This window comes from Sciurus vulgaris (assembly GCF_902686455.1).
Source record: "Sciurus vulgaris genome assembly, chromosome: 5".
Taxonomy (NCBI): domain Eukaryota; kingdom Metazoa; phylum Chordata; class Mammalia; order Rodentia; family Sciuridae; genus Sciurus; species Sciurus vulgaris.
The window spans coordinates 17,718,182-17,741,794 of NC_136465.1; the positions used below are offsets into that span (position 1 = coordinate 17,718,182).

The 23,613-nt window shown below is 42.9% G+C and overlaps 1 protein-coding gene across 6 annotated transcripts in view; it reads left to right on the top strand.

The window, feature by feature from the left end:
• The window catches only part of PSD3 (pleckstrin and Sec7 domain containing 3), a 593,519-nt gene extending 583,531 nt beyond the window's left edge, over positions 1–9,988 (top strand). For all 6 annotated transcript variants that reach the window (XM_079143340.1, XM_079143339.1, XM_079143341.1 and 3 more), the window contains one exon: positions 1,384–9,988. In XM_079143340.1, coding sequence (XP_078999466.1) covers positions 1,384–1,599 — 216 coding nt within the window. In that variant the 3' untranslated portion in view covers positions 1,600–9,988. The remainder of the gene's footprint in view (positions 1–1,383) is intronic.
• Positions 9,989–23,613: the final 13,625 nt, after the last annotated feature.

A 23,613-nucleotide genomic window follows, 5' to 3' on the forward strand; every position in this document is an offset into this window, starting at 1 on the left:
GGAAATGTAGCTTGCCAGGATGGGTTCTGAAGTCAGATTGCCTGGGTTCAAATCAAAGTTGCATTTCTTACTTAGTCTGACTTCAAACTTACCTGCCTTTGTTTCCTTCCTTGTAAAAGAGGGCTGATCATGCTACCAATTGTATATGATATGTATGAGGAACTGGAAGTCAGCACAGGGACCAAAATGTAAAAGTCAACACCTTGTTAGCCCAAGCTCAGCACCCTACTTTGAGACCCACCAAGCCCAGAGCAAATCCAAGGGTTAGCAGCTTTCCCACTTTGAGGCAAAGAAACTTGGAAAGGTAGCACTTCACAGTTACTAAAAGTGACATGCCTAACTGTAATCTGACTAGAAAAGTCCCTGAAAGATATACAGTCTTAACAGAATTTGCCTGCCTTTGTTTGGACGATTCATAACTGACATGTTCTTTTGTTTAGAAATAAAATGCTTTAAGTCTTTGTAAATTCTTCATGTGTGGAGGCAGCATGGTGAAAGACTTATTTTGACTAAAATATATCAAATCAAGAATCTGAGAACGTTTCTATAAATCACAATATATAGATGGGGGGCCGCGCACACCCAAGATCCAAATGAGTGACTTCCGTAGAAACAGCATCAAAAACAGTGGCAGTTCAGGCTAGAGGAGAGAAGTCTCTGCAGTGTTCTCGATGGTTAGAAAAAGGTAATGAGACCCAAGGAAATAGGGGAGCCAAGGGATTGTTTGACCCCTGCTAGAATTCAACAAATAGTTGATGAAGGAGAATTTGTTGCATGAGAAAAGCATCTGAAAATAATTTAAAGTTGTGCAGACTTTGTGTTGTTACTAATAGCTGCTATTCATAATAGCCTGAGAATGAGGTGCGGGTAATTCCAGCCAAAAAATAAAGTAAGTGGAGGGAAACCCAGAGCAGTTTCTGGAAAGAGCTGTGCTCCTTGGGGTCCTGGAGTGTATTTGTCATGGAAGGATCCCTCCCTCCAGATGCGTCTTTGCCAAGTTGGAAAGAGTTAACAGTTGTATCCCAGACGGGGCGTAGGTCTCGTGGAGGAGGCTCCAGTGACCCACAGGAGCCATCCCAGAGTGACAGTAACCCCCTCCCCGGGCTAAGACCCTCTTGTTGCTGATTTGCTCGGGATGCATGATTCCTCCATCCAGTAGCCGGTAACCCAGGTTGTCATTCCTTCAGAACCCAGAACAAATGCCTAATTTTCTATCTGAGTAAATCAATCAGTCGATCTCACAGCTGTTGCCCCATGAATTGTGTCAGTTCAGAAACGAAGTCAAGTCCTCCGCAGCCATTCGGTTCTTCGGGTGGGATGTGCCGCACACCTGCATTTGTGAGCAGTGTACTGACTCCCCTTCTTCTCCGACTTTCCCCTCAGAAAACCCGTTATGAAATTTACGTCAGCATTCTAAAAGAAGGCGGCAAGGAGCTCCTGAGTAGCGATGAAAGCGAGGCCGCCGGACTGAAGAAGTCGCACTCCAGTCCTTCGTTGAACCCGGAGTCATCCCCGATCACCGCCAAGGTCAAGCGTAACGTGTCCGAGAGGAAGGACCACCGACCTGAAACACCAAGCATTAAGCAAAAAGTTACTTAGGAGCCAATCTGTTGCCAGGAAGTGCTGGTCATGGAGCAAAATAGGGTTTTTCAAGATATTTCTGGTAATAATCCGTGAATATATTAAAAAAAAAAGTCTGTGACTAAATGGTGCATTAGTAACTTTTTATATTGTATATTTTTGTTAGTTTCTGTACAGGTTGTCTTTGCTCTTGATTTCTTTGCTTTAATGATTTTTTGCAACTTGATCACTAATGCACCTTTTTTGTGAGGGGGAGAAGATTGTGATTCCAGAATGAATTACGCATCCCTTCTCCTTTGGTTTTTCTTGTTTGCACTCTGCTCAGTTGTTTTATGTATTCTTAAATCAACTGTTATTTTTTCTTTTTAAGGTTAAAAATTTAATCCATTGTGTAACACTTAACTGGACAAACTTCGTAGTTTAGTAAATTCTAGCCAGAGTTAATATAAGCCTTTATATGTGAAATCTTGCCCAATCACGGAGGCGAAGCTGAGTCCTCACAGATGCCCACGTGAGAGTTACGATGCTGGGGATCCAGGTGTTCTGGAGGGATGCAGCTCTGCGTGCACCCCAGCACTCCTTGTTTGAGTTCTGACCCTGCCAGCGGCAGGGGAAGGAGGCACGAAGGTCACAGGACTGGAGAACCTAGGGACGCACATTAGCTTGCTTGAAGCATGGACTCCATTCCAGTCAAGCAAGGGACAGAGGAAGAGAGCCGTCTTGCCACTGAAGGTTGAGGACACATTGATACCAAGTGAATTTTGTTTTCTAAATGATAGTGGCAATCATTGGCTCTTGGGAGCTGCAGCAGTAGACATGTGTTTGGTCTGCAGGAAATTGTTACCTCACTCCCATAGGGTCTAGACTAGGAATCCAGAATCATCTCTATTGTTGATACCTTTCCATCCAGAAATATATTCTTTTTACTCTACATATATATATATATATAGGCATGACGTCATCTCCTGGTTGTAAGAATGTTGGGGTTTTCCTTCCTAACAGAATAATGTTGAAAATGGAACCCCTTTTGCTCTTTCCTTAGTCAAGACAAAATAATGGAGCAAAAAGCAGTTGTAGCTGTTCAGCAGTGGATATTGATTCTCTAAGCAAAATTCGAAAATAATAGGGTGAATGAATTGTGGCTGGAAAATAGAGGAATCTTCTGATTGCATATGCAAAGTTTCTTAGTTTGTTCTTATGCCAGTCTCTGGACAGCGACTTTACTCATCAGTGTTAAACTTGCTCCTAAAATTTTTTGCCTATTTTAAATCATTTCTTTCTGTGTACTCAAAATAGTTCTGTTCACCTTACAGTCATGAGCTCATTTCAATAACAGACCCTTTGAAATTCTGTGTGATAAACAGAATATTTTCTTGTAGAGGAACAGAAGGGAGTGAAATTTAAGTCCCCAGTGACTTAAAGAACTTTTAGATTTCCACACCTTGAAACTGTTCCCTAAAGCTGTCATCTGCCCAAACAATCCAGCTTCGAAACTGACAGGATCACTTTCAATATTCTTTTCCCTCCCATAGGAATTTTCTCTACTTTTCCTTAGTTTATTATTGCAGGTACCGTGACCAAAGCATCTGCTGCTCTGCATGAATAGCACACTTCCAGTGGACTAGAGAAAACCTGCTAAGAAGTCACGGTAGTTCCTAGTGCTATATTGTTATGATGTATTCACATTTAGTTACAGGATTATTTATTAATGTTTACTTCCTTCACCTGTGTACATGTGCATATTTGCTGGTGTCCAGAGAAGAGTAACCCTCTCTGAGGTGGCAGTTGCTTGCTTTGTGGCATTTTGCCACACCTTTGAAAAACTCACTCTGACCTTGTTTAGGTAAAAAAGCAGTGGCTACATTTATGTGTCAGAACTGTGAAGCCAACACAGTAGTTACCAGTGTGGTCCATGTATCAGAATCATTTTTTCAGCTTCTTACTGAATCCAAGATTTCCACAAGCAAGTTGTCTTTCCTCCTAGAATCTGAAATATCAGTATTTGTTTTCTGCCTCAATATTTGTACTAGATGAGGGGAGAGAGGTACCTAGACCATGTCATCTATGAACTTCAGTAACTGAAGAGAAATTAGCAACCCTGCCTGGCTTGAATGCGTTTGCCCACAGTATGTGTCTATGTATATAGGATGTACGTGTGTTCCACTTAGAGTTTACCATGTGCATTGAATGGTACCTTGCTGAAGTATTTCTGACATTTAGTCTTGAAATACTTGGTTAGCATTAATCAGCACCACCACAGCACTGTTGCTGTTAGGAGATTCACCAAGGCTAGCCCCGGGGACTCTGGATATGCTAATAGATAATCCCATGAGGGGGGCACTTTTGAGGCTGCAGAATGCCACGTTTGCATAATTTATCTGTAAAAACAATGCCAAGGCTCTTTTGTGAGTCAGGATCCCAGACGCCCCAGTGTGGTGCTGTCCATCTTCAGGGGATGGGCCGAGCATGCCTCTTCCCTGCAGCCTCTGGAAGGAGCTGTGTTGTCAGTCTCTGTAGCAGGCCGAGAGTTTGTTCCACGGTCAGAGAGGGCTCTGACTTGACTGAATTCCGAGTGTCCCTAGCTGCCACAGTTTCTTTTGTGATCATTTCTTTCCTATGGTTTCTAGTCAGAAGAAATGGAAGATGTTTCCATCCACAGCAACGGCAAGCCCGTTGCCCACTTCACGGTACAGGGGAGCTCTCCTCCTTTCCTTTAAAAGGTACGCCCCGATCCCCGAACCCTACCCTCCCCTTACCTCCTGCTCGCCCTACCTCAGTGCCCAGGAGCCTCGAGGTTTCTCTCCATGTGGGAAGTCATTATTCCTCATCACACAAATACTTTTAATATTGATTTCTAATGTAGAAAATCTTGATAAGGTAGCAGAAGACCATTGTGATGATCCTGGTGCAAAGCTGACCAAGGCAGTGGCCTGTGTACAGAATCCGTGGGTTTTGGGGTTTGCCCCACCTCACATGCTGGCTCTTACAGGGAAGTGTCAGGGACTTGTTATCAATCAAAACTGGCACACAGAGTCCTTTTTTATTGCCAGACTATAGGCATTTCTGAAGTGTTCTTTTTACAAACATCATTTACCTTACTCTTACTAATGTCTAATTAGACCAAGCAATACTTTTGTGCATTTTAATTAATCTCAGTAAAAGCAACTTGTGGGAGGGAGTCCTGATAGAAATAGTTCCTGGATTATCTGTACCTGTTTTGATTGCTCTTGGATAAAGACATTTTCTCCTACGGCAGTCTCCTGCTATTCGCAAGAGCTTCCGTATTTCCTGGATCAGTGGCTACCCCATCCCGAAAGGTGAGGACCATTTCCTGGTTAGAAGAGTCATTAGGGAACTAATCCTGGAAGAAGAAAACCTGGCTGTTTTTCAGGTTTCTATTCTATCCTGTGACAAAACCACAGAACTTTGTGTTGAGGGAGAATTTACATAACCAGTAGAGAAAGAGGCCTTTGGATGCCTAAGCACCAAGCTAGACAGAGTCTGGGACTGGCTGTCCTGTGCCTGCTCTGCCCTTTATCCTGAGATGAGACAGAACCTGACTTGGCAGGACTTGTACCTCTCCTCTGTCTTTTTACCTAATCCCTGGCAACTGGAAGGAAGTTGACCTTGTAGACATCTGTTTCTCTCCTGCCCTCCTGTCAGGGCCTCCTTGGGTGTAGTGAACTGCCCTTGGAATTTGAGTTCTTTGGCATTTTTCTTTAGAGTCATCAGTTAAGTTTATTTGGGCCTCAGTTCACATAAGTTTCTTAGCTGTGGAGGCCTAACTCTCCATAGTTTGGCTCTTGTGGACTCAGTCAGATTTTTAGCAAGTCTTAGTGTTAGCAGAGAATGATCCCTTTACCTTTCACATGAGAAGAGTTCTTCTTCCCATTGTAAAACTATCCCTTAAAAACAGTGAACCAAAGTGGCCTCCTGGCACTTGTCAAAAGATGAGTCTAATTTATGAATGACAGGGCAGCTTTGGAGTTCTGTAGTATCTGCTTTCATTTCAGAGCATCTGAGTTACTCAGACAGAAATAGATCAGTCGGAGGCACACGAGCCCCCAGGGGCCTACCTGGCTCCAAAACTTCCTGGGTTTTTCACCCAGGCCAGGCTGCTGGTCTGCCCCCAGGTCAGCAGATCTCTCTCCACCTCTTCTGACATCTTATGTCATCAGGTCATTTCAAGGACTTTAGACATCACCACAAAATTATCCCAAGATAGATCACTGATAGTGGTAGAGAGGTGCTTTGTCACTGTTTGTCTGCTCGGACTCCTTTTCCATTTCTCACCCTTAAAAGGAGGATTGAAGTCCACAGGCATTCTCCTTTCGTACTCACAGTATCACCCCAGACCCCACGCGGCAGCCTTCTGCTTAGGACAGTAATTGGCCCATCGCATGGAGAGAGAATGTCCTCCTGGAGAACGACAGTAAATACTTGAATCTGCATGACAGTGTGTCAACTTGAATGCAACAGCAAGGAAACATTGCAAGTTAATTGTATATACAGTAGGTTTCCTTAGGTCTCTCTGGCTCATCCTTTGTAATTTATGTGTGTATCCGTTGTATTGCAGCTTGTGGAAAATATTTGTATTGACAGTATGTCAGATGTCAAAGAAAATGCTTTCTGTCACCTGCCAACGTTGTTTTTGTGGGTATTTATAGTTGTATGTATGTACATGCATCAATGTGTAGATTGTGTATCAGTATATGGTAAATGTACATCAGAATTATTTTTGTCCTTAATAACCAGTGTGATATGAAAAGCAAGTAAAAACCTCATAGGATTGATTCTATGGTACAATTGTTGAGAGTACATATAGTGGTATTGTTTTATTAAACTTAAATTCAAATGATATTTTGATTAAATTTTTAATGAGACTATAGAGAATTCCACCTTTGAGCTTTGAATCACCAGGGCAAAAACGACTTTGAGCTAACTTTAAGAATCTATGGACATGTACAGTGTGCAATACCGAGGGGATAGCTCATTGTAATTTGTGAAATACACAAAGAAAAGGGGGGGAAGGCAGCCTGTGCAGTCTTAGTGACGTTAGCAGTAAGAGCACTTAACTGTAATGTTAAACTGACAATTTTGGGCTTATTACAAAATGTGATGCTTTAGAGCACACGTTCTTTATTGTTGTAATTAGTCCAGAAAATATATAGTTTTCAGAATTAAGTAAGTACCCACTATACCGTTTATGTACCTGTGTATATCTTATAGTAGATGATATCACTCTCCTGGTGCCAGATCTTACCCTTTTTGCTTTAAAGAAATATCACAAACGCTGAAGTATATCAGGGCATCCCAAGATCGGGTACTGTATTCCAGGTTCGCAGGTGCACAAATCAGCAGCTATGTCACAGGTGAAAGGACTTTAGGACCAGGTTAAAACTTTATTTAATATTTTTATACTTAGGTCTCTTTTTCCTGCCTCTCCCCAAAGAAGAGCCACTGGCCTTAGTTGTTTGACCTTATTGCTTATATTATAGAGTGTAAATAGATAACTAGAGACTAAAATTTTATTAACCAGCATGTTTGGTGTATTTAAAGCAGCGACTGAGTGTGTCTGAGTGAGTGGCTGAGTGCAGTGTCTTTTGTTGAACACGCTGCCTCACGTCTTTGTATCTGATGCAGAGAATTGGAATCATGGGGAGGGAGACGAATCTCCAGCTCCAGGCTGCAGTAGTGTGTTGGTAGGTACACTTGAGTTTTTTATTATTATTAACTCTACAGTCTCAAACTATTTTTGCAAATATATCATATTTCTTAATTTGTTCTTGACGTGCAGTGGACTGGCTCTCCAATTGATCGGCAGGGTCTTAGTTCTGCAAGAGAATTTCCTTGTAAGAATTATTTGTGATTTGCAGAAAAATAGCCATTTGATTCAGAAATCATATAGAAAAGGAGTAGTAGAAATCAAAAGTTTTATTTTGGGTCTTAGTCATTTGAAACGTTTGGACCTTAATATAAAGCCATGGAGGTTACATAGCCAAGTAACCATTTGACATGGATAATAATATCCACTCTATAGAGAGTATATATGCACATTGATTTTTAATGCTATTAGGATACTGTTTATAAGCTTTAGGAACAAGAGTAATTAGACCAAATGAAGTGGAGGGGGTGCAGTGTCTGCCTTCCATAGGGTAACCATGCATGTGTTCAGTCTTCTGCTCCTAAGAGAGTCAGTTTATGGTCCCCTTGGGTATGTTAGGGGAAAGTAGATACATCTGGGACATCATCTGTGTACACCTGCTTGGACACAAGCACACACAGTGAGTTGATACCAACATAAGACCTTCAGACACACCAGGCCAGAGTGCTTTTAGAGAGGTAATGAATGAAGGGGGTGGAAGCTGCACCAAACGCTTTCCAAGCACTAGGGAGGAATCAGAGCTATAGCGTCTGACCCTGAGATGCACTGCATTTTTAAAAAAGAAGAAAAGGGTTACCTGTTACATCCTTCCTGGTGGGCCACTAACCTTCCCGTAAGTCCCAAGCAGCAGCTCTCTAGCATTCCTTGGTAGCCTGGGTGAAATTCTAGAAAGCTGGCGTGCACCACTTTCCAGCATGGCCAAGCTGCTTGCTCTGCAGATTGTTTGTTGGAGCAAGGAGTGCAAATGGATAAGCCACCAAGCCTGTTGCCTAGGAGCAGTGGAGGACTGTCCGCACTCGCCTCCAAGCTGTGCCGGCAAGAGCCCGCGTCGAGGATGGAAGTGGGAGGGAACCTAGCAAACTGCATTTCCCTTTGCAGGGCGGAGAGCTGAGCTCTCACTAGTAGTATCATAAAAATAAGCACCTTAACTTCAATTCCTGAAAACATTGGTTAATGGAGAGAATTTTGGAGTTTCACTTAGTATTTCCTCATCAATCTACGTTAAGACTTTGGATGCTCCTAGGAGAGTCCCAGCCACAAGGCTCAATGAAGGACCATACTGCAGGTCTGAGGCTCGCTGCTCTGAACCCTGAGTCCCAGGGTACTGCAGAGGGTGATACTATCCCCTCTCTGGAGCTTCTCCCCTGGCCTTCCACTCCACTTGGGCTTCTACTGAGCAGCAAGCACATCCTGGGTTTCACATGCCTTAGGAATTCCAGTGAGCTGACCCTGCTAAGGCAAAATACCAACTCGGGAGAGTGACTGAGCCACTGAGGGTGGCACATGACAAAGGAAATGAGAAAAATTCTCTGCCTGAAGTTAAGTCCATACATTTTGCCTTTGCAAGAAACAAACTGACACTTTGAGCTCTAGGAAGGGTTAGATGGTACCTTTGCCTTTGCACCTAGATTTCCAGAAATTGATCGTATTTCATTTCTGTGGGAAGGGTCAAGGAACACTAAACTTGCTCAGTAATTCTGCTCTGTCCAGGTGAGAGCCATTGGGTAAAGGCCTCCATGCCTCCCTGCATTCTCTTCTACCTCAAGTTTTAGGAACCCATTTCTAGAACAGAAATTTACACAAGTAGAGAACCCATACTGTCAGCCTTGGTTACTGTGGGACATGCAGAAGGGTAGTAGTTTGTATCCTTCAGTATAAAATAAAATTTTTAAATTTTCCAACCTATTAACTGGATTATTTTCACTGTGGCTGAAATGAATTGGCAAGGTGGAACATTCCTTTACCTTCAAAGTTTTCTCCACCAATCACTTCAGTTTCATTGTAGTCTTGGTGCCATATGTCCCCTGCAAATTGTGAAAGTAATTAGTGACAAAATAGCAGCCTACTCCTTTTCAGTGGCCAGACTGTCAGCATGAGCAGGTTGGGGTAAGCCAGTGGTACCGTATCATATACTGGAAACCTGTTCCTCCATATTACCCACCAGATCCCAGAAGTGCCATCTAGAAATCAGTGGCATTTATGGTGGTCATCTTTTGAATGGAACAGTAGTTTATGTGGATATTGTTAAAGTGTTTAAAGTATATTTTGAAAATTAAGTTTACATTTTACAGTTGCTTTATTTTTTATTAAAATAGTTGTATATAAATATCACCCTATTTCACTGTTATTAAAGTAAACCTTGTAGACAAGTGGGTCACCTGATATGTATAGAAGCTGTGATATTATATAGTACACTTCTCTATTGTGTAAATGTTCAAGAATATAACTGTTCCTGTTGTTTTTTTATAAGTTGGAGGTATTTTGTTGTTTTACAACAACAAAATGTTATCGCATTTAAAATGGTTTTTATGTAATAGAAATGCAAAATAGTGAAGGATTTAAAATTCTGTATATGGTATATGTAAATGTACAAACTTTAGAAAGAAATAAATCCAACAGATTTCAATCATTTGGGGGATGTTTTTATTTGCTTATCTGAGCAACTAGAATTAAACCTTTAAAAAAGAAAATCAGAACACCCTGCACCCCTCCATGCAAATGCAAGTGGCGGAGGTAGTTGAATGAGGTGGTGGTAACATGACACCTCCGCGGACTTCTGTGAAGATCTGTGTTTGCACAGAGATGTTGGTGGCCACTACTGGACTTCAGGGCCTCTTGTCATAAGTGGGGTTGGGGGAGGGCCTTCAGCAGGGGAGGAACAAATGAACTTTTTGAAGCAATTTCAAGACTCATTTGCACTCTCCTTTACTTCTCATCAAAGCAAAGGGACCATGGAGTTAATTATTGTCCTGAAATGCAAGTGCTATTCCCCAAATCACTGCTTTATTGTGGCTAGTATGTACCTTTGTGTTCTCGGATGAAGCCTAATGTTCAAAATAAGATCTATTGACTTGGAAAATGAAAAATAAAATTCCGCCCAAACTGCCGAATATTGGAGAAGGATGTCTCGTGTTTGGGGGTCTGGGCTTTTGGAAAGGAGGTCACTGGTTACATCCTTTTAAACATAAGTGAGTGCTGCCTGGTAGAGATCAAAACTGCTATGATGTATAAATCTTGAAGAAATGAAACCTTGTGGGGTGGGGGAGGGAGCCAGAACCTTCAATACCCCTTTGGCTTCCACCTAAACTCCCATTTTGGGAACGTAGAACTCAGATACGAATCCCTCTCTGCCCAGTTGCCTGTCCATTGTCTATCTTGTCATATTCTCTGTGTCACACAGCTAATAATATTAGACCAGAGGCGCTGTAGAGATCATTTTTAAGGATGAACATTCATAAGAGGAAACTAAAACCCAAGGCTAATTAAGATATTACAAGGAAGTCACTAGCAACTCCGCTGTCTCATCTCTAGATTAATTCTATTCAACAATGCTGGGAGATTCACCAGTGAGACTGTCAAATGTTATTGAAAATTTGGGTCAGCTGAGAATAAAACCAACCTGGTCAAGAACAAAGAAAATTACATTTGTTTGGGGCCAATTAGGATTGCAATCCAGGAAAACAGAATCAAGCGGTCTTAAAAATGTACTCTTGAGATTTTACAAAATGACAGCTTTAAACTACAAGGGGGTTGAAAATTATATCACTTTTAGTCAAAAACTATGCCTGGTGCTGGCAAAATTAAGCTGTTTTGTAAGAAAGGAATTGGTCTCTAGAAAGTTTGGGTAAGGGGACCCTTGTATAGAAGTTTAGCCAGCAGAGGTTAACTTTTGAAGGTCAACTCACACCCAGGGGTGTCATGTCTGCAGCCCAGTCAAAGGACCCCTTGCTGCCTGAGATCTGATTAGCAGTGTGAGTTTGCTGCTCTGCAGAGCAGTGAGTGAGCTTGACACTAACTCTGGGCATATTTTTCGAGTGAACAGGAATCAAAACCACTTCTTGGAAGCCTGCATTTGTTTCTAGGAAGACCCATTTCAGACTGCATTCATTTCCTATTTCGTAAGACTGGTACATTAGGAAGATGCAGGAGACACAATATCTGGACCTTAACAAGGGTTTTGACATGGTCTTTTAATGATAGGTGTCTGGGCAAAATGAAGTCTAATCTGGATGGTATTTCAGTGGGTGGGCGGGTAAGTGCTTGAACAGAGCTAATTGAAGGATGCTTCGTACCAACCTGGAATAGCATTTCTCGTGTCCTGCTGCAAAGCCTGCCTTTGGCCCCATCTGTTCAACATTTTAATTAATAACTTGACAGAAGCCACAGAAGGCGAATTTATGAAAAATGGGTATGTCATAAAGCTGGGAGAGAATGATTATACTAAATGACAGAATCAGGATTCGAAACAAATCTCATCAGGCTGAGTAATGGGGGCAAATTAGCAATGTGAAAGGGAATTGGGTGTCAGATCTTGCACTTCCGTTTAGAAACACAATTACACAAGGTAGAGATGGGACCTGGAGTTTAACAGAACATGAGCACGTGGGGGAGAGAGCCTCCAATTCACAGCAAACTCAGTGGAAGGCAGCAGAGTGCCCTAGCCGCCTCTCTGACCGTGTTCATGTGTTTGGTTTCTCAAGGAAGGTGAGTTGGGCTGCTCTTGACACCAGTGAGACTAAACCTGGATGAGCTGCCTGAGATTTCTTGGCAGGTCCCAAACCAGAGTGTGCAAAAGCAGCAGCCACCATGGCAACATACGCAGACTGGAATGAGAGGGACATGGGAACTGTCTGAACCACGGATGACTGAGCCATGACAGCTGGGGAGACTGCTTCTAAAGGTGTCCATGAGTTTGACTTGGAAGAGAAACAGGAACGGTCTTGTCTCGATGAGGGGTTTAACTGCAACAGAGGAGTGGAACCCATAAACAGCTCCATACGGAAAGGAGAGGTTCCTGGGTTCAAGGCTGCCGGTGACTGACAAGCTGTCTGCAGGGGGAAGCTGGGTGTGCACTGGGCATCCCCTTGGGAATACAGAGGAGTAAAGCATCAGGTGGGTTGTGGCACTGTGGTAAGGATGACATGACATTATTCAAAGTTCTTAGTACTTATCTGCCTAGGGCTCTGCTAAACCCTTAGCATGGGTTCTCTGTATGTGACCTTTTCTCACACTGCTATGTTGAAGCCGCGGTATATGCCCCATCGTAGAGTCCAGAGAAAGCCCGCGGCCGCCATCCTGCAGCCTCTGCAGAATGTAGAACGCCTCGGTACATCTACTTTGAACTATGAAAGTCAGAGCTGTGACCACTACCTTATTTATCAGCCCCAGACTTGAGATGCAATGACTCCATGCATGGGACCAGGAATGTATGTCACCCAGGAGGATCTGGCAGTAAAAAATAACCCCTTTCACTCCACAGTGGAATTGGTAGATTAAAAAATCAAAACGCCTGGGTCTCACCCAAGACATTCTGATTGACTGGCTGTGGAATGAGACTGGGTGCTGGGACTCTCGAAAGCGTCCTGTATGACAGCCGGGCTTGGAAAGCACTTCCTTGGAGCTTGGCAACTCAGTGCTCTCCTGCTGCATCTCCAGGGAACTCTTGGGAAGAGTAGGCTGCCCCTTCCCAGACCCAGGGAGGCAGCTAGATTCTGCTTTCAACCAGATCCCCAGCTGGTCGAATGCCTCAGAGCTTGAGAAGTATGCTGCCTCGGCTCCTCCCAGAGTAGGCCCCAAAGCACAGAGCAGCATTTCCTGGGGGCTTGTTGGAAATTCACTGCTCTGCCCTCCCCCAGACCTGTGGGATCACGGTGCGGGGGGGGGGGGGGGGGGGGGGGCGCCTCCGAGTGATGCCATCGTCTATGAAGTTTGAGATCCAGTACTTCAGAGTTCCTCACCTGCTATAGGAGCCTTCATTCACCAAAAGAGCCATTATTGTGCTGGATGCGGGGCTGCCCATGGTCCCTTGGACTCTTAGCTGTCCTGGTGATAAAGGGAGACCAGACCATCACTGTCCAGGAATGTAACTTGGACAGTGCTGCTGAGTGGCCAGAGGCCTCCCTCACATGCACAAGTGGAGAAGTCCAAGCTGGGTGTGGTGGTTCACGCCTGGAATCCCAGTGGCTCAGGAGACTGAGGCAGGAGGATGGCAAGTTCAAAGCCAGCCTCAACAACTTAGTGAGACCCTGTCACAAGATGAAGAATAAAAAGTGTTGGGATGTGGCTCTGTGGTTAAGTGCGCCTGGGTTCGATCCCCAGTCCAAAAAAAAAAAAGCGAGGAACCCCTGACCCAGTCTCCTACAGGCAGGTCTCCTTCCTGGCCACTTATGGCCCCACCCAGAGGCCCCTGGCTCAGTCTGCATGTGCCCCACAAAATGACCCCCTTCCATCAATATGTATTGCTGCCCATACTTTAAGGACACTTTACCCTCCTTTGCTAGGCAACCTTTCCTCGTTACTTAGAGTTAATTCTCTTCTAAGCACACGGTGCACGATCTGGCCACACTGCTGGAGTTTGCAAGTGGCATTAATAATCTTCTTTAGGCAGGCCTACAGTGGAATTCAAATTATAATTTGGATTTCACTTAGCTCCTCAAAGGCAGAAACCCGTGCCTTGCTCATCTTAATGCAAGGTACTGAGCCATGTATGTGGCATCCCAAGTAGCTGCTCACTAAATACATGTTGAACAGAATCAAAATGAGAGGCATTAGATGATACTAAGTCGCATCTTTCCATCAAGGTCACCTGCAGTCTCTTCCCTACTGCACAGACTGCCTTGGCAGTATGACCTTAGGGTTTGGCCCTGCTCTCCTGGGCAGTGTGGAAGGTGCCTCATAGGCTGGCTGCTCAGCCTCCCTGCCACTTCCTGATTGTGTCAGTAGAGCACAGTGGTTAAGAACAGGATTCTGGGGTCCAAAGGAGCTGTTTTTAACTCCCTAATCTGCCGTTCAGCTGACTGGGTGACCTCTAGAGGTTACCTAGTCTTTGTACCTGTTTCCGATTGGAGAATATCATGCTAAGTGAAATAAGCCAATCCCAAAAAACCAAAGGCCGAATGTTTTCCCTGATAAGTGGATGATGATATTTAATGGGGGTGGGGGGTGAGAGAAGAATGGAGGAACTTTAGATTATGTAGAAGGAAATGAGAGGGAGGGGGTATGAAAAATGGTGGTATGAGACAGACAACATAACCCTATGTACATGTATGATCACACGAATGGTATGAATCTACATCATGTCCAACCTCATGTACAATCATAGAAACAAAAAGATGTACCCCATTTGTGTGCAATGAATCAAAAGGCAGTCTGTAAAATTTTTTTAAAAATAATTTTAAAAAAAGTAAAATAAAATGTGAAGAATGGCACCTAATTCACTTGATACTGTTGGGGCTTAGAAAACGATACACCAAAGTAGGGCTTCAGAGATTCCTGTCCCCAAGAACGGCCATAGAAATAGGATTCTTTTTCTAAGTGAGCCACAGAAGTAAGAACCCCTTCTCCCCCAAAGCTAGCCACGAAACTTGGAAATATGACTTAACCCTTTCCCCTCCCTTCGTGTAGAGTTGGTCATAAGGAGACTCTCTGACCTGCCTCTCCTGATGTCGGTCATAAGACCCTCATTCCAGGAGGGGTCCTGTCCACACCCAGGAGGAAGGAATTGCCACACCGGGAGCCCTGTTGCTATCGCCGTCTGATCAGCACCCCTGTGCACACCATGTTTCTACAGCACTATTCATGGTCCCAGGCTTCCAATCCGCTGCACAGTTGCTGAGGTCTGTAATTTTCTGTATTTGTGATTATAACTATTCTTTTTTTAGATATCTTTTCTAGTTGTCAATGGATGTTTATTTTATTTATATGCAGTGCTGAGAATTGAACCCAGTGCCTCACACATGCTAGGTAGGTGCTCTACCACTGAGCTTCAGTTCTAGCCCTGGTTATAGGTCTTCTTCTTCTTCGTCTTCTCCTCCTCCTCCTCCTCCTCCTCCTCCCCCTCCCCCTCCTCCTCCCCCCCCTCCTCCTCTCCTCCTTCTTTCTCCTTCTCCTTCTTCTTCTTCTTTCTTCTTCATCTTTCTAATATAAACTATGAGAAAGCAATTCTGATTTAATGGAAGAGATGTGCCAAAGGATTCAAGATTCATGTTATCCATTATTAGGATAACTCTTCTAATAGGTGTGAAGTATTATCTCCCTGTGTCTTGACTTACATGTCTTGCTAAGGACTAAGGTCAAACATCGGTTCAGGCACTATTGGCCATTTGTGCATCATCGTTGGAGAAATTTCCATTCAAATCTTTTGCCATTCCAATTGTTTGTCTGATTATTGTGAAGTTGTGGGAATTCTTAATAAATTCTGTATAGCAAACCCTTACCAGCTGTACAATCTGCAAAAAAAAAATAATAATAATAATAACATTCCATTTCGTGGGTTCTTTTCACCTTCTAGATAATCCTTACTTATTTGGAGTTTTTTTTGTTTTGTTTTGTTTTTTAGTTTTGTGTTTATTCTTATAAAAATAAGTTAGCACTCTCCTTTCCTTGATTTAGTATAGTTGGTTTGTCAACTTTGTCTTATCTTTTCACTCCATTCCCTACTGGACAATTACTAAACCTATTTTACATTTCTTTTCTCCTCTAGTTCTTCCTGATTTTTAAATTTTTTTGTCAGAATATATTAATTTTATATTGTTTCTCCATTCTTGTCTTCATATTTGTCTTAGTCCTTAAATAAAAATAAATTCAGTGCCCACTAAGACATTCGTTTTTTGTTAAAGTTCTTCTGGTTTCCTCTTGGTTGGATGAAAATCATGTTCAAATGGATTTCTCAGGTAAGGCTCTTGCATATGGTATTTACAGAGATCTTGCATATTCAAAACCTTTCCTATACCTTTGATATTTGAAGAATAGTTTGACTGCATATACAGTTCTTGGCTCACATTTTCCTGAGTTTTTAAAAATATAGCTTTACTTTTATTTTGCTTTATATGTTGCTGTTAAGTAGTTTAATAGCAATCTTATTTCCTTGACTTTACAATAGCTGTACTTTCACCTTGAAGAGTAAGGATGTTTTTCCCCCTCTTCATTGTTGAAGTCTGATTGTATTACTGAAGTATTCTCATAGTTGCTTTTCTGGTTTAATATTTCCAGGTACACAATGGGTCCCATCAATGTGCATCATTTCTTATGTTATTTCAAAAATGTTTGGATTCTACTTTAAGATATCAGTGCTGTTCTTTCTTTTTCCATTTTCTGGGACTTCATTTATATGTATGTTGGGTCTTCTTTGCCTGCATTTTATAGCTAACTCAGTCTATCTCTGATAACTTTATCTCTATTTCATTTTCCTTGTTTTGGTTATATTGATTCTTCTCTTCAGTATTCCTTGTATATTCAAATATTATTTTCAGGGGAAAATAATGCCTCCTATAATCTAATCTTAATTTTTGAGATGATTCTCAATTGTTTCCTGCATTTGGTCAACTCTTATCTTACCTCTTCCTGGTTTTTGAATTTTCAGAGTTCTTGGATCATCTTAAAGTGTTCTTTGTCTCTTCTCGTGTTTGTTCATGGATAGTAATGATGGTTGATGTTAGGCAACCATCACGTGCCTTGGGGGAGAGGGTGTGAACTAGACTATTTTTGCCAAATTTTCATGTTGCATGTTCTTATTTTAGTTTTGTATGTGTATCAGCTGTCATTTTTTGTTTTTTGAAATGAATGACATTATTTTTCAGATTAGGTGATTTTCTAAAAGCAGAAGTGAGGCATTTGCCTGGCTTAGTAAGTTTCTCAATTCAAGGTCCTTCCTCTCTTGGTATGGTTAGGTACACTTTCTTTAGTAACTAGCTTTCTGGGGGAGAGTACGGCAAGTGATAATATGATTCCTTTGTTCCTATGGGACCCTTGATTTTTACCGCTTCTTCCTTTCCCTTCACATCCAAGCCTACTACTGTGAAGTTACTGCCTGCCTTCAGAGCTGATGCTCTTCAACTATTGCCCTCTCGAACTCTGAACACCTTCCCACACTTCCCTGCCGAGTCCCCTGTGGCCAGTGCTCTGCTCCACCAGGTGTCAGACTGTTTCCAGATTTTCTTCCTGCGGGATGGCACTCCATCTCTCTGGGATGATTTTACCTGTGTTCTGCATAATTAGTCCCCCACTATTTTCTTTTTTCCTCTCTCCATAAACACACACACACACACACACACACACACACTCACCACATATGTATATGTATTTTTTTAAAATGTGGTGCTGGGAGCAAACCTCACTCTGGCACTGAGCTGCATCCCAAGCTCTCTTCTCTTTTATCTGTACTCTTTTTCTACTTTTGCATGAACTCTACAGCTATTTTGGCTTATTTCAGATGGTGCTTTTCCTACTTATGTTCAAATAAAGTGTTAGTAGTTTTTTTTTTGTTTGTTTGTTTGTTTGTTTGTTTTTGCTATAGAGAAAAACATAGTAAACATTTTTTTTAGTGTTGTTTTACTGGGACTTCTTTGTGGATCCGTATGGCTTTGTGGGATGTGTGGATGCACTCGGACTGAGGCTGCTGTTGTGGTCCCATGAGCATAAGAAGGTTTCCATACACTCGCTCCTTTCTTTAAGGCTAGACTGTATGGACACCCAGTGTTAGTTCAGGATCAAGTGAAATCATGCATATACAACTCCTAGCACATAGTAAGTGCTCAGCAAATTTTTATTGTTGCTGTTATTCTGTTTTGAGTTGTGAGTCTTCCCTACATTGGATGATGTCACAGAATCCTTGTGCATCCAAAGCCCCCTGGGAGGGAGATGCTGAGATTTAGTTCCAGATTCTGTCTTTGTAGCACATATGCCAGTCCTGTTTTATTCCCCAATTCAATTTGAGTTTGACAAGCAGTCATTTTTACCATTTCTAAAACTCTTTTTCTTAATATTCTGATATTTTCCCACTGAGAATAAATGCTTGTTTCAAAGCAATTAATCACAGAAACAGATGGAGTGATGCTAGCTACAAAGCCCTGTGGGTCCCGGCAGGTGGGCGGGGTGGTGGCTCCCCTTCTCACTCAGCCTGGCTGCCTGCATGTGGTTGCTGGGCTGTTTGGTATTTTATGAGACTCACTCTCCCAAACTGAGCTACTTCCCCTTTTTTCACCTTCCATTTTTCTTCTCTCTCCTGATGTCTCAGCCCACTCTTACATTCTCTCCCCTTTGTTACCATCTGCTCAGTCTTGTACCCTTGGCCACATAGGTGATGCTCTACCACGCGAGTCATTTGGACGATATCTTCTATTTACAAACCCCTCTTCCTGGATGGGGACTAGCATCTGCCCTCTTGTTCTTTCCAAGGTGCCCTGACTCATCCTTCACTGCCTCAGGTGCAGACTCTGTAACATGGAACTCATGGTGGCTAAATAAGTCACCTGACATGGGGCACTGGGAGGAAGGAGCTTGAGCTGAAACCTTTAGCAAACAGTGTTGACTCCTATATCACACCCATGGATGACACACCATGTCCTGGGAAATTGCAGGACAGACATAGAGAATGCTCAAATTGGGCTGGGGAGATAGCTCAGTTGGTAGAGTGCTTGCCTTGCAAGCACAAGGCCCTGGGTTTGCAGTGCAAAAAAAAAAAAAAAAAAAAAAAAAAAAAAAAAAGAGGGAGGGAGAGAGAGAAAGCCCAAATGGCCCAGCTCAAGAATACATGGACCTTGTTTGGGTCCAGCTTCCTACTTTTGAACAGGAACTATTCTTTGCAGCTCTGTTTCTCCAGATCTCAAGAGAGTGTCCTACATGTATAGGTCTGGGCTATGTGGTAGGTCCCTCAAAATATTCAGGTCCTAATTCCTGGCACCTGTGACTGTTACCTTATATGGCAAAAGGGACTTTGAAGATGTGATTAAGTTAAGGGTCTCCTGATGGGAGGACTGTCCTGGTTTATCTGGGTGGGCCCAATGTGTTTACAGGGTTTCTTAAAAGCAAGGCAGGAGATCAGAGAGGCAGTAGGAAGATATGGTGACAGAAGCAGAGTTTGATGTGAGGAAGGGGTCACAGTCCCAGTAATGTAGGTGGCTTCTAGAAGCTAGAAAAGGTGTGAAACATATTCTCCCCAGGAGCTTCCACAAGGCTCTTTGTTGGGAGGGATCCTAGCTCTTGGCTGGCAGCCGTGAACGTCCGTCGCAAGTGTGTAAACCTGCGGGGAGGAGCATTGCGCTTCAGCCACCTAGGAAAGTATGCAACTCCCCCAAATTGACTCAGTGTTACCAAGGGAACTGGTATAGGAACTCGGTGGTCTGATCCCCTGTGGCACATTGTGATTGGGCAAAAAACCTACAAAATGTATAGCTGTTCCCGGTTTGCAGGCTACTCACCACAAGCCTGCTTCCCCACAACTTCCGCAGTCTGGCTCTTGACTCCGTGACCTTACCCCATGCACGAGCTAGCCCGGCGCAAAAGAAACTACAGCACTTCAGCCCACTGAAACCAACTTGAGATTCTAGCCTCCAGAAGTCCACAAAACACTGATAAGTGTTTTAAGTCACTACATGTGTGACAATTTATTGCAGTGCCAATAGGAAATATCAGTTACTCATTTACAAAATTTTATAAAATTTTAGCTAGCATTTAACTCCAGCACTGTTAAGGTGTTTTCTTTCCCAAGTTAATAGTTATAGACCAAGTGTTGATTAGGAGTAGGGTGACCATCAGTTAGCTTTTGATACATAACGGCCAGGATCTTAGTGGCCTAAAATAATAAAAATTTATTAACAATGTTGCGGCTTGTAAATTTAAGCTAGGCTCACCAGTGCACTTTTCTAATGTTGACTGAGTGTCTGTAATCAGCTGCTGGGTCAAGTGGGGCCTGGCTGGTCTATGATGGCATCAGCTGGTGGGGCTTGGTGGTACTCCCCACAATACACCTGAGCAGGATTTCTCCGACATGTTCATATGGCAGCTGGGCAGAGTTCCAAGAGGAACAGTGTAAATATGCAAAGTGCGTTGCAGCCTTGGCTTGGAACTGGTGCTGGGTTTTATTGGCCAAAGCCACGGTCATGGGTGAATCCAGATTCAAGGAAAAGAAGAAGAAATGCACTTTTTGATGGAGAAGCTGAAAAGTTATGTTGGTACATGGAAGAGTGATTCTTTATATGATATTCCCAGTCATGCCATCTATATCTTAAACTGGGTCACCTTTGAGAATGACAGGATATTTTTAAAGAATGACATCACAACAACAGATAGAAGCTAGAATTTATTCCAGGCCTTAGGGTTGGGACCCATATCTCCTGGACCCTGGCCCTTTGACTCTTTTCACTACTGCCCCCACCCCACCACGTTATGATGTGGTTTTTATGATAATGGGAAGAGGCTACAGGAACTTGCAGGAAACAGAACTCAAATCTGAGTTCAAACCAAAGATTTCCATGAATGATATTCCTGTTGGCCAGAAAAATGCTCATAAATAATTTGGTTTCCCCTTTCTCTCTATAATACACATATTTTCTTTTAAAACTGGCTGTTGAGAAAGTACGTGTGTATTTGTGTGTTTTATGTGAACATACATTTTATAAATATATACACAAATGAAAATAATTTCTAGAGGTCCCAATTGAAGCTTTCCACGCAAGCATGTGTGTATGAAGTTCACCTCTGTGACTTCGAACCTTGTCATAGATTTCTGTTGACCTGAGCTATAGGGAACCTGGCCTCCTTTTCTAATTTTGCTAAGCCTTCTAAAAGCTTATTTCAAAAGCTTATTTTATAGCTTGGTTTATAAAAAGCTCTATTTTTCCTTCAAATAATATAGTATTTTTGAAACAGAGAATTTCTCTGTCAATTTTAGAACCTTTGTACCACAGTTTGAAGTCATAAACTGGGGTGTTTTGGAACTTATTTGAAAACCTAGAAATCCTAATGTACGTGTGGTAGATGTTTAATACCATCCCAGCAGGCAGGCCAGGGGTGTCTTTTTCTATTCTTGCAGAGAACATTCAGCTGACAGTGGCTGATGTGTCTCTATCTTAACATTCTCAGATCAAATCTCTAGGTAGCACTCCGTTCCCCACTTGATTAAGTCTGGACTCCTCTGCTCAGCTTGGATTCCCTCTTCAGTCAGGCCCTTAGCTACAGATCCAGCCTCATTCTTGCACCTCTGAGACACACCTTCTGCCAGCCCATTAGGTTCCTTCTCTTATTTTGCCATGCACATGCCACTCTTGAGAAGCACATCGCGTCCGCCCCCTGCTGGTGAAAGACAGAGACTGCAGATGACAGTGATGGGGGAGACTGCTGCCCAGCCATCACCCGGTGGGACAGATTTCAGAGTAGCTAGTGAGGGAGGCCACGCCCCGCAGTCAGGGAGGACCTCAAATTTGCTCTCTGTGTTAGTCAGCTGTTAGTCAGCTGTTTCTCAGTGTGTCAGAGTATCTGACAAAACAAGAAAGAAAAGAGGAAGAAAAGTTTATTTGGGGCTCATGGTTTTAGAGTTTCAGTCCATGGTCAGCTGATTCCATTGCTCTGGGCCTGAGTCGAGGCAGAACATCATTGTGGAATGACATGGTTCAGGAAAGCTGCTCAGCTCATGTCAGCCAGGAAGGCAGGAAGGGGGGGAGAGAGAGAGAGAGAGAGAGAGAGAGAGAGAGAGAGAGAGAGAGAGAGAGAGAGAGAGAGAGAGAGAGAAAGAGAAAAGGAGAGAAGCCAGGGACAGGATATAATTCCCAAGGGCACATTCCCAATGATCTACTTCCTCCAGTCACACCCCATTGGTTACAGTTACCACCCAATAGATCATTCAAATTATTAATTCATTTAATGGATTAATCCACTGATGAGTTCACAGCTCTCATAATCTAATCACCTCTGAATATTCCTGTATTGCCTGCAATTTGAATTTTTTGAGGGTCACCTCCTATCCAACCATAACACCCACCCTTGCCTTTATTACTGTGTGCACTAACCATCCCAGATGTCATGCCTACCCTAAATTTCAAATCTGGTTCATCAGCTCTCTCTTTACTTCCATCTCATTCCTTGCTTCTGCCAAACAAGCAGGATTGTTCCACCCACTTGCCAAATTCTTATTTTCAACACTCTTTATATATAAAAAGTGCATGTATCATAAGTATACTTAGAAAATTTTTAGGAACTGAACACACCTGTGTGGCCAGCACCTGAACTGAGAGACAGGACATTACCAGCACCTCAGGAGCCTCCAGTATGTCCTTCCAGTCTCTATCCACCCCCTGCAAAGGTAACCACTACCCCAGCTTCTAACTGAGATTCATTCTGTTTCTGAACATTATAATGGGAAATCATACAATATGTACTCCTTTGCGTCTTGCTTCTGTTGCTCAATGTTTTCAAGACTCAGCCATGTTGTATATACAGTGCAGTTTTTCATTCTTTTTGCTTTATAATATTCCTTTGTGTAAAATGTGATGCACTTACCCACCTGGTAATTGACAGGCATTTCCAGCTCAGTGTTATGATGAATAGTGTTGCCACGTGAACTCCTGTACATAATGTGAGTGAATATATAATAATCACCAAATGTATATAAATACACACATACACACACACACACACACACACACACATTTTTGTGGGTCATATGCCTAGGAGTAGAACTAGAGTCATTTTCTCTTAGCATGCTCAGTTTGAATGGATCCTGCCAAATGGTTTCTAGGGTGGTTGTAAAAATTTCGTTTACACTCCCCCAAGCAAGTTGTGTGAGGTTTCCCTGCTTCCCGTCCCTCTTTACTTGGTCTTTTCTATCTTTTCATCTACTCTGGTGAGTGTGTGGTAGTGTAATTGTGGCACTAATATCCTTGTTGACTGATAAAGTTAGGAAGATACGGTGTTTAAGCCCACACCCCAGTGCCCCAGGGTGTCCCAGATGGCCTGCCACAGAGACTCGGTGTTTACTGCTCTCTGCTGTATGAAGGGCTTCCCACCTAGGTGCCCTGTGGAAGGGGAGGGGCTGGCCAGCCAGGCTTGGGTTGTGGTTGAAGGAAAACACGTGGTATGGGAACTAGCACACTCCAGTCCCTGACATTAAGCTCTTTGTTAGTGGGACAATTTGGCAGGGGCAGCAGGCCCATGGGTAACCAGAAGGCCACCAAGTACATTTCTCCTCTCAAGTTTCTTACCCTCCAAGAGAGGAACATGGACTAGACAGAGCCTACTCTAACTGTGATAATTAGAAACACAGCATTTGCTACCTTTCAGAAACATAAATCACCCCTGGGCTTGCATCCAGTAAGATTTTCCTGTTGGGTGGCCTCAGATAAGTTTCATGACATCATCCTCATTTTGCAGAGGCA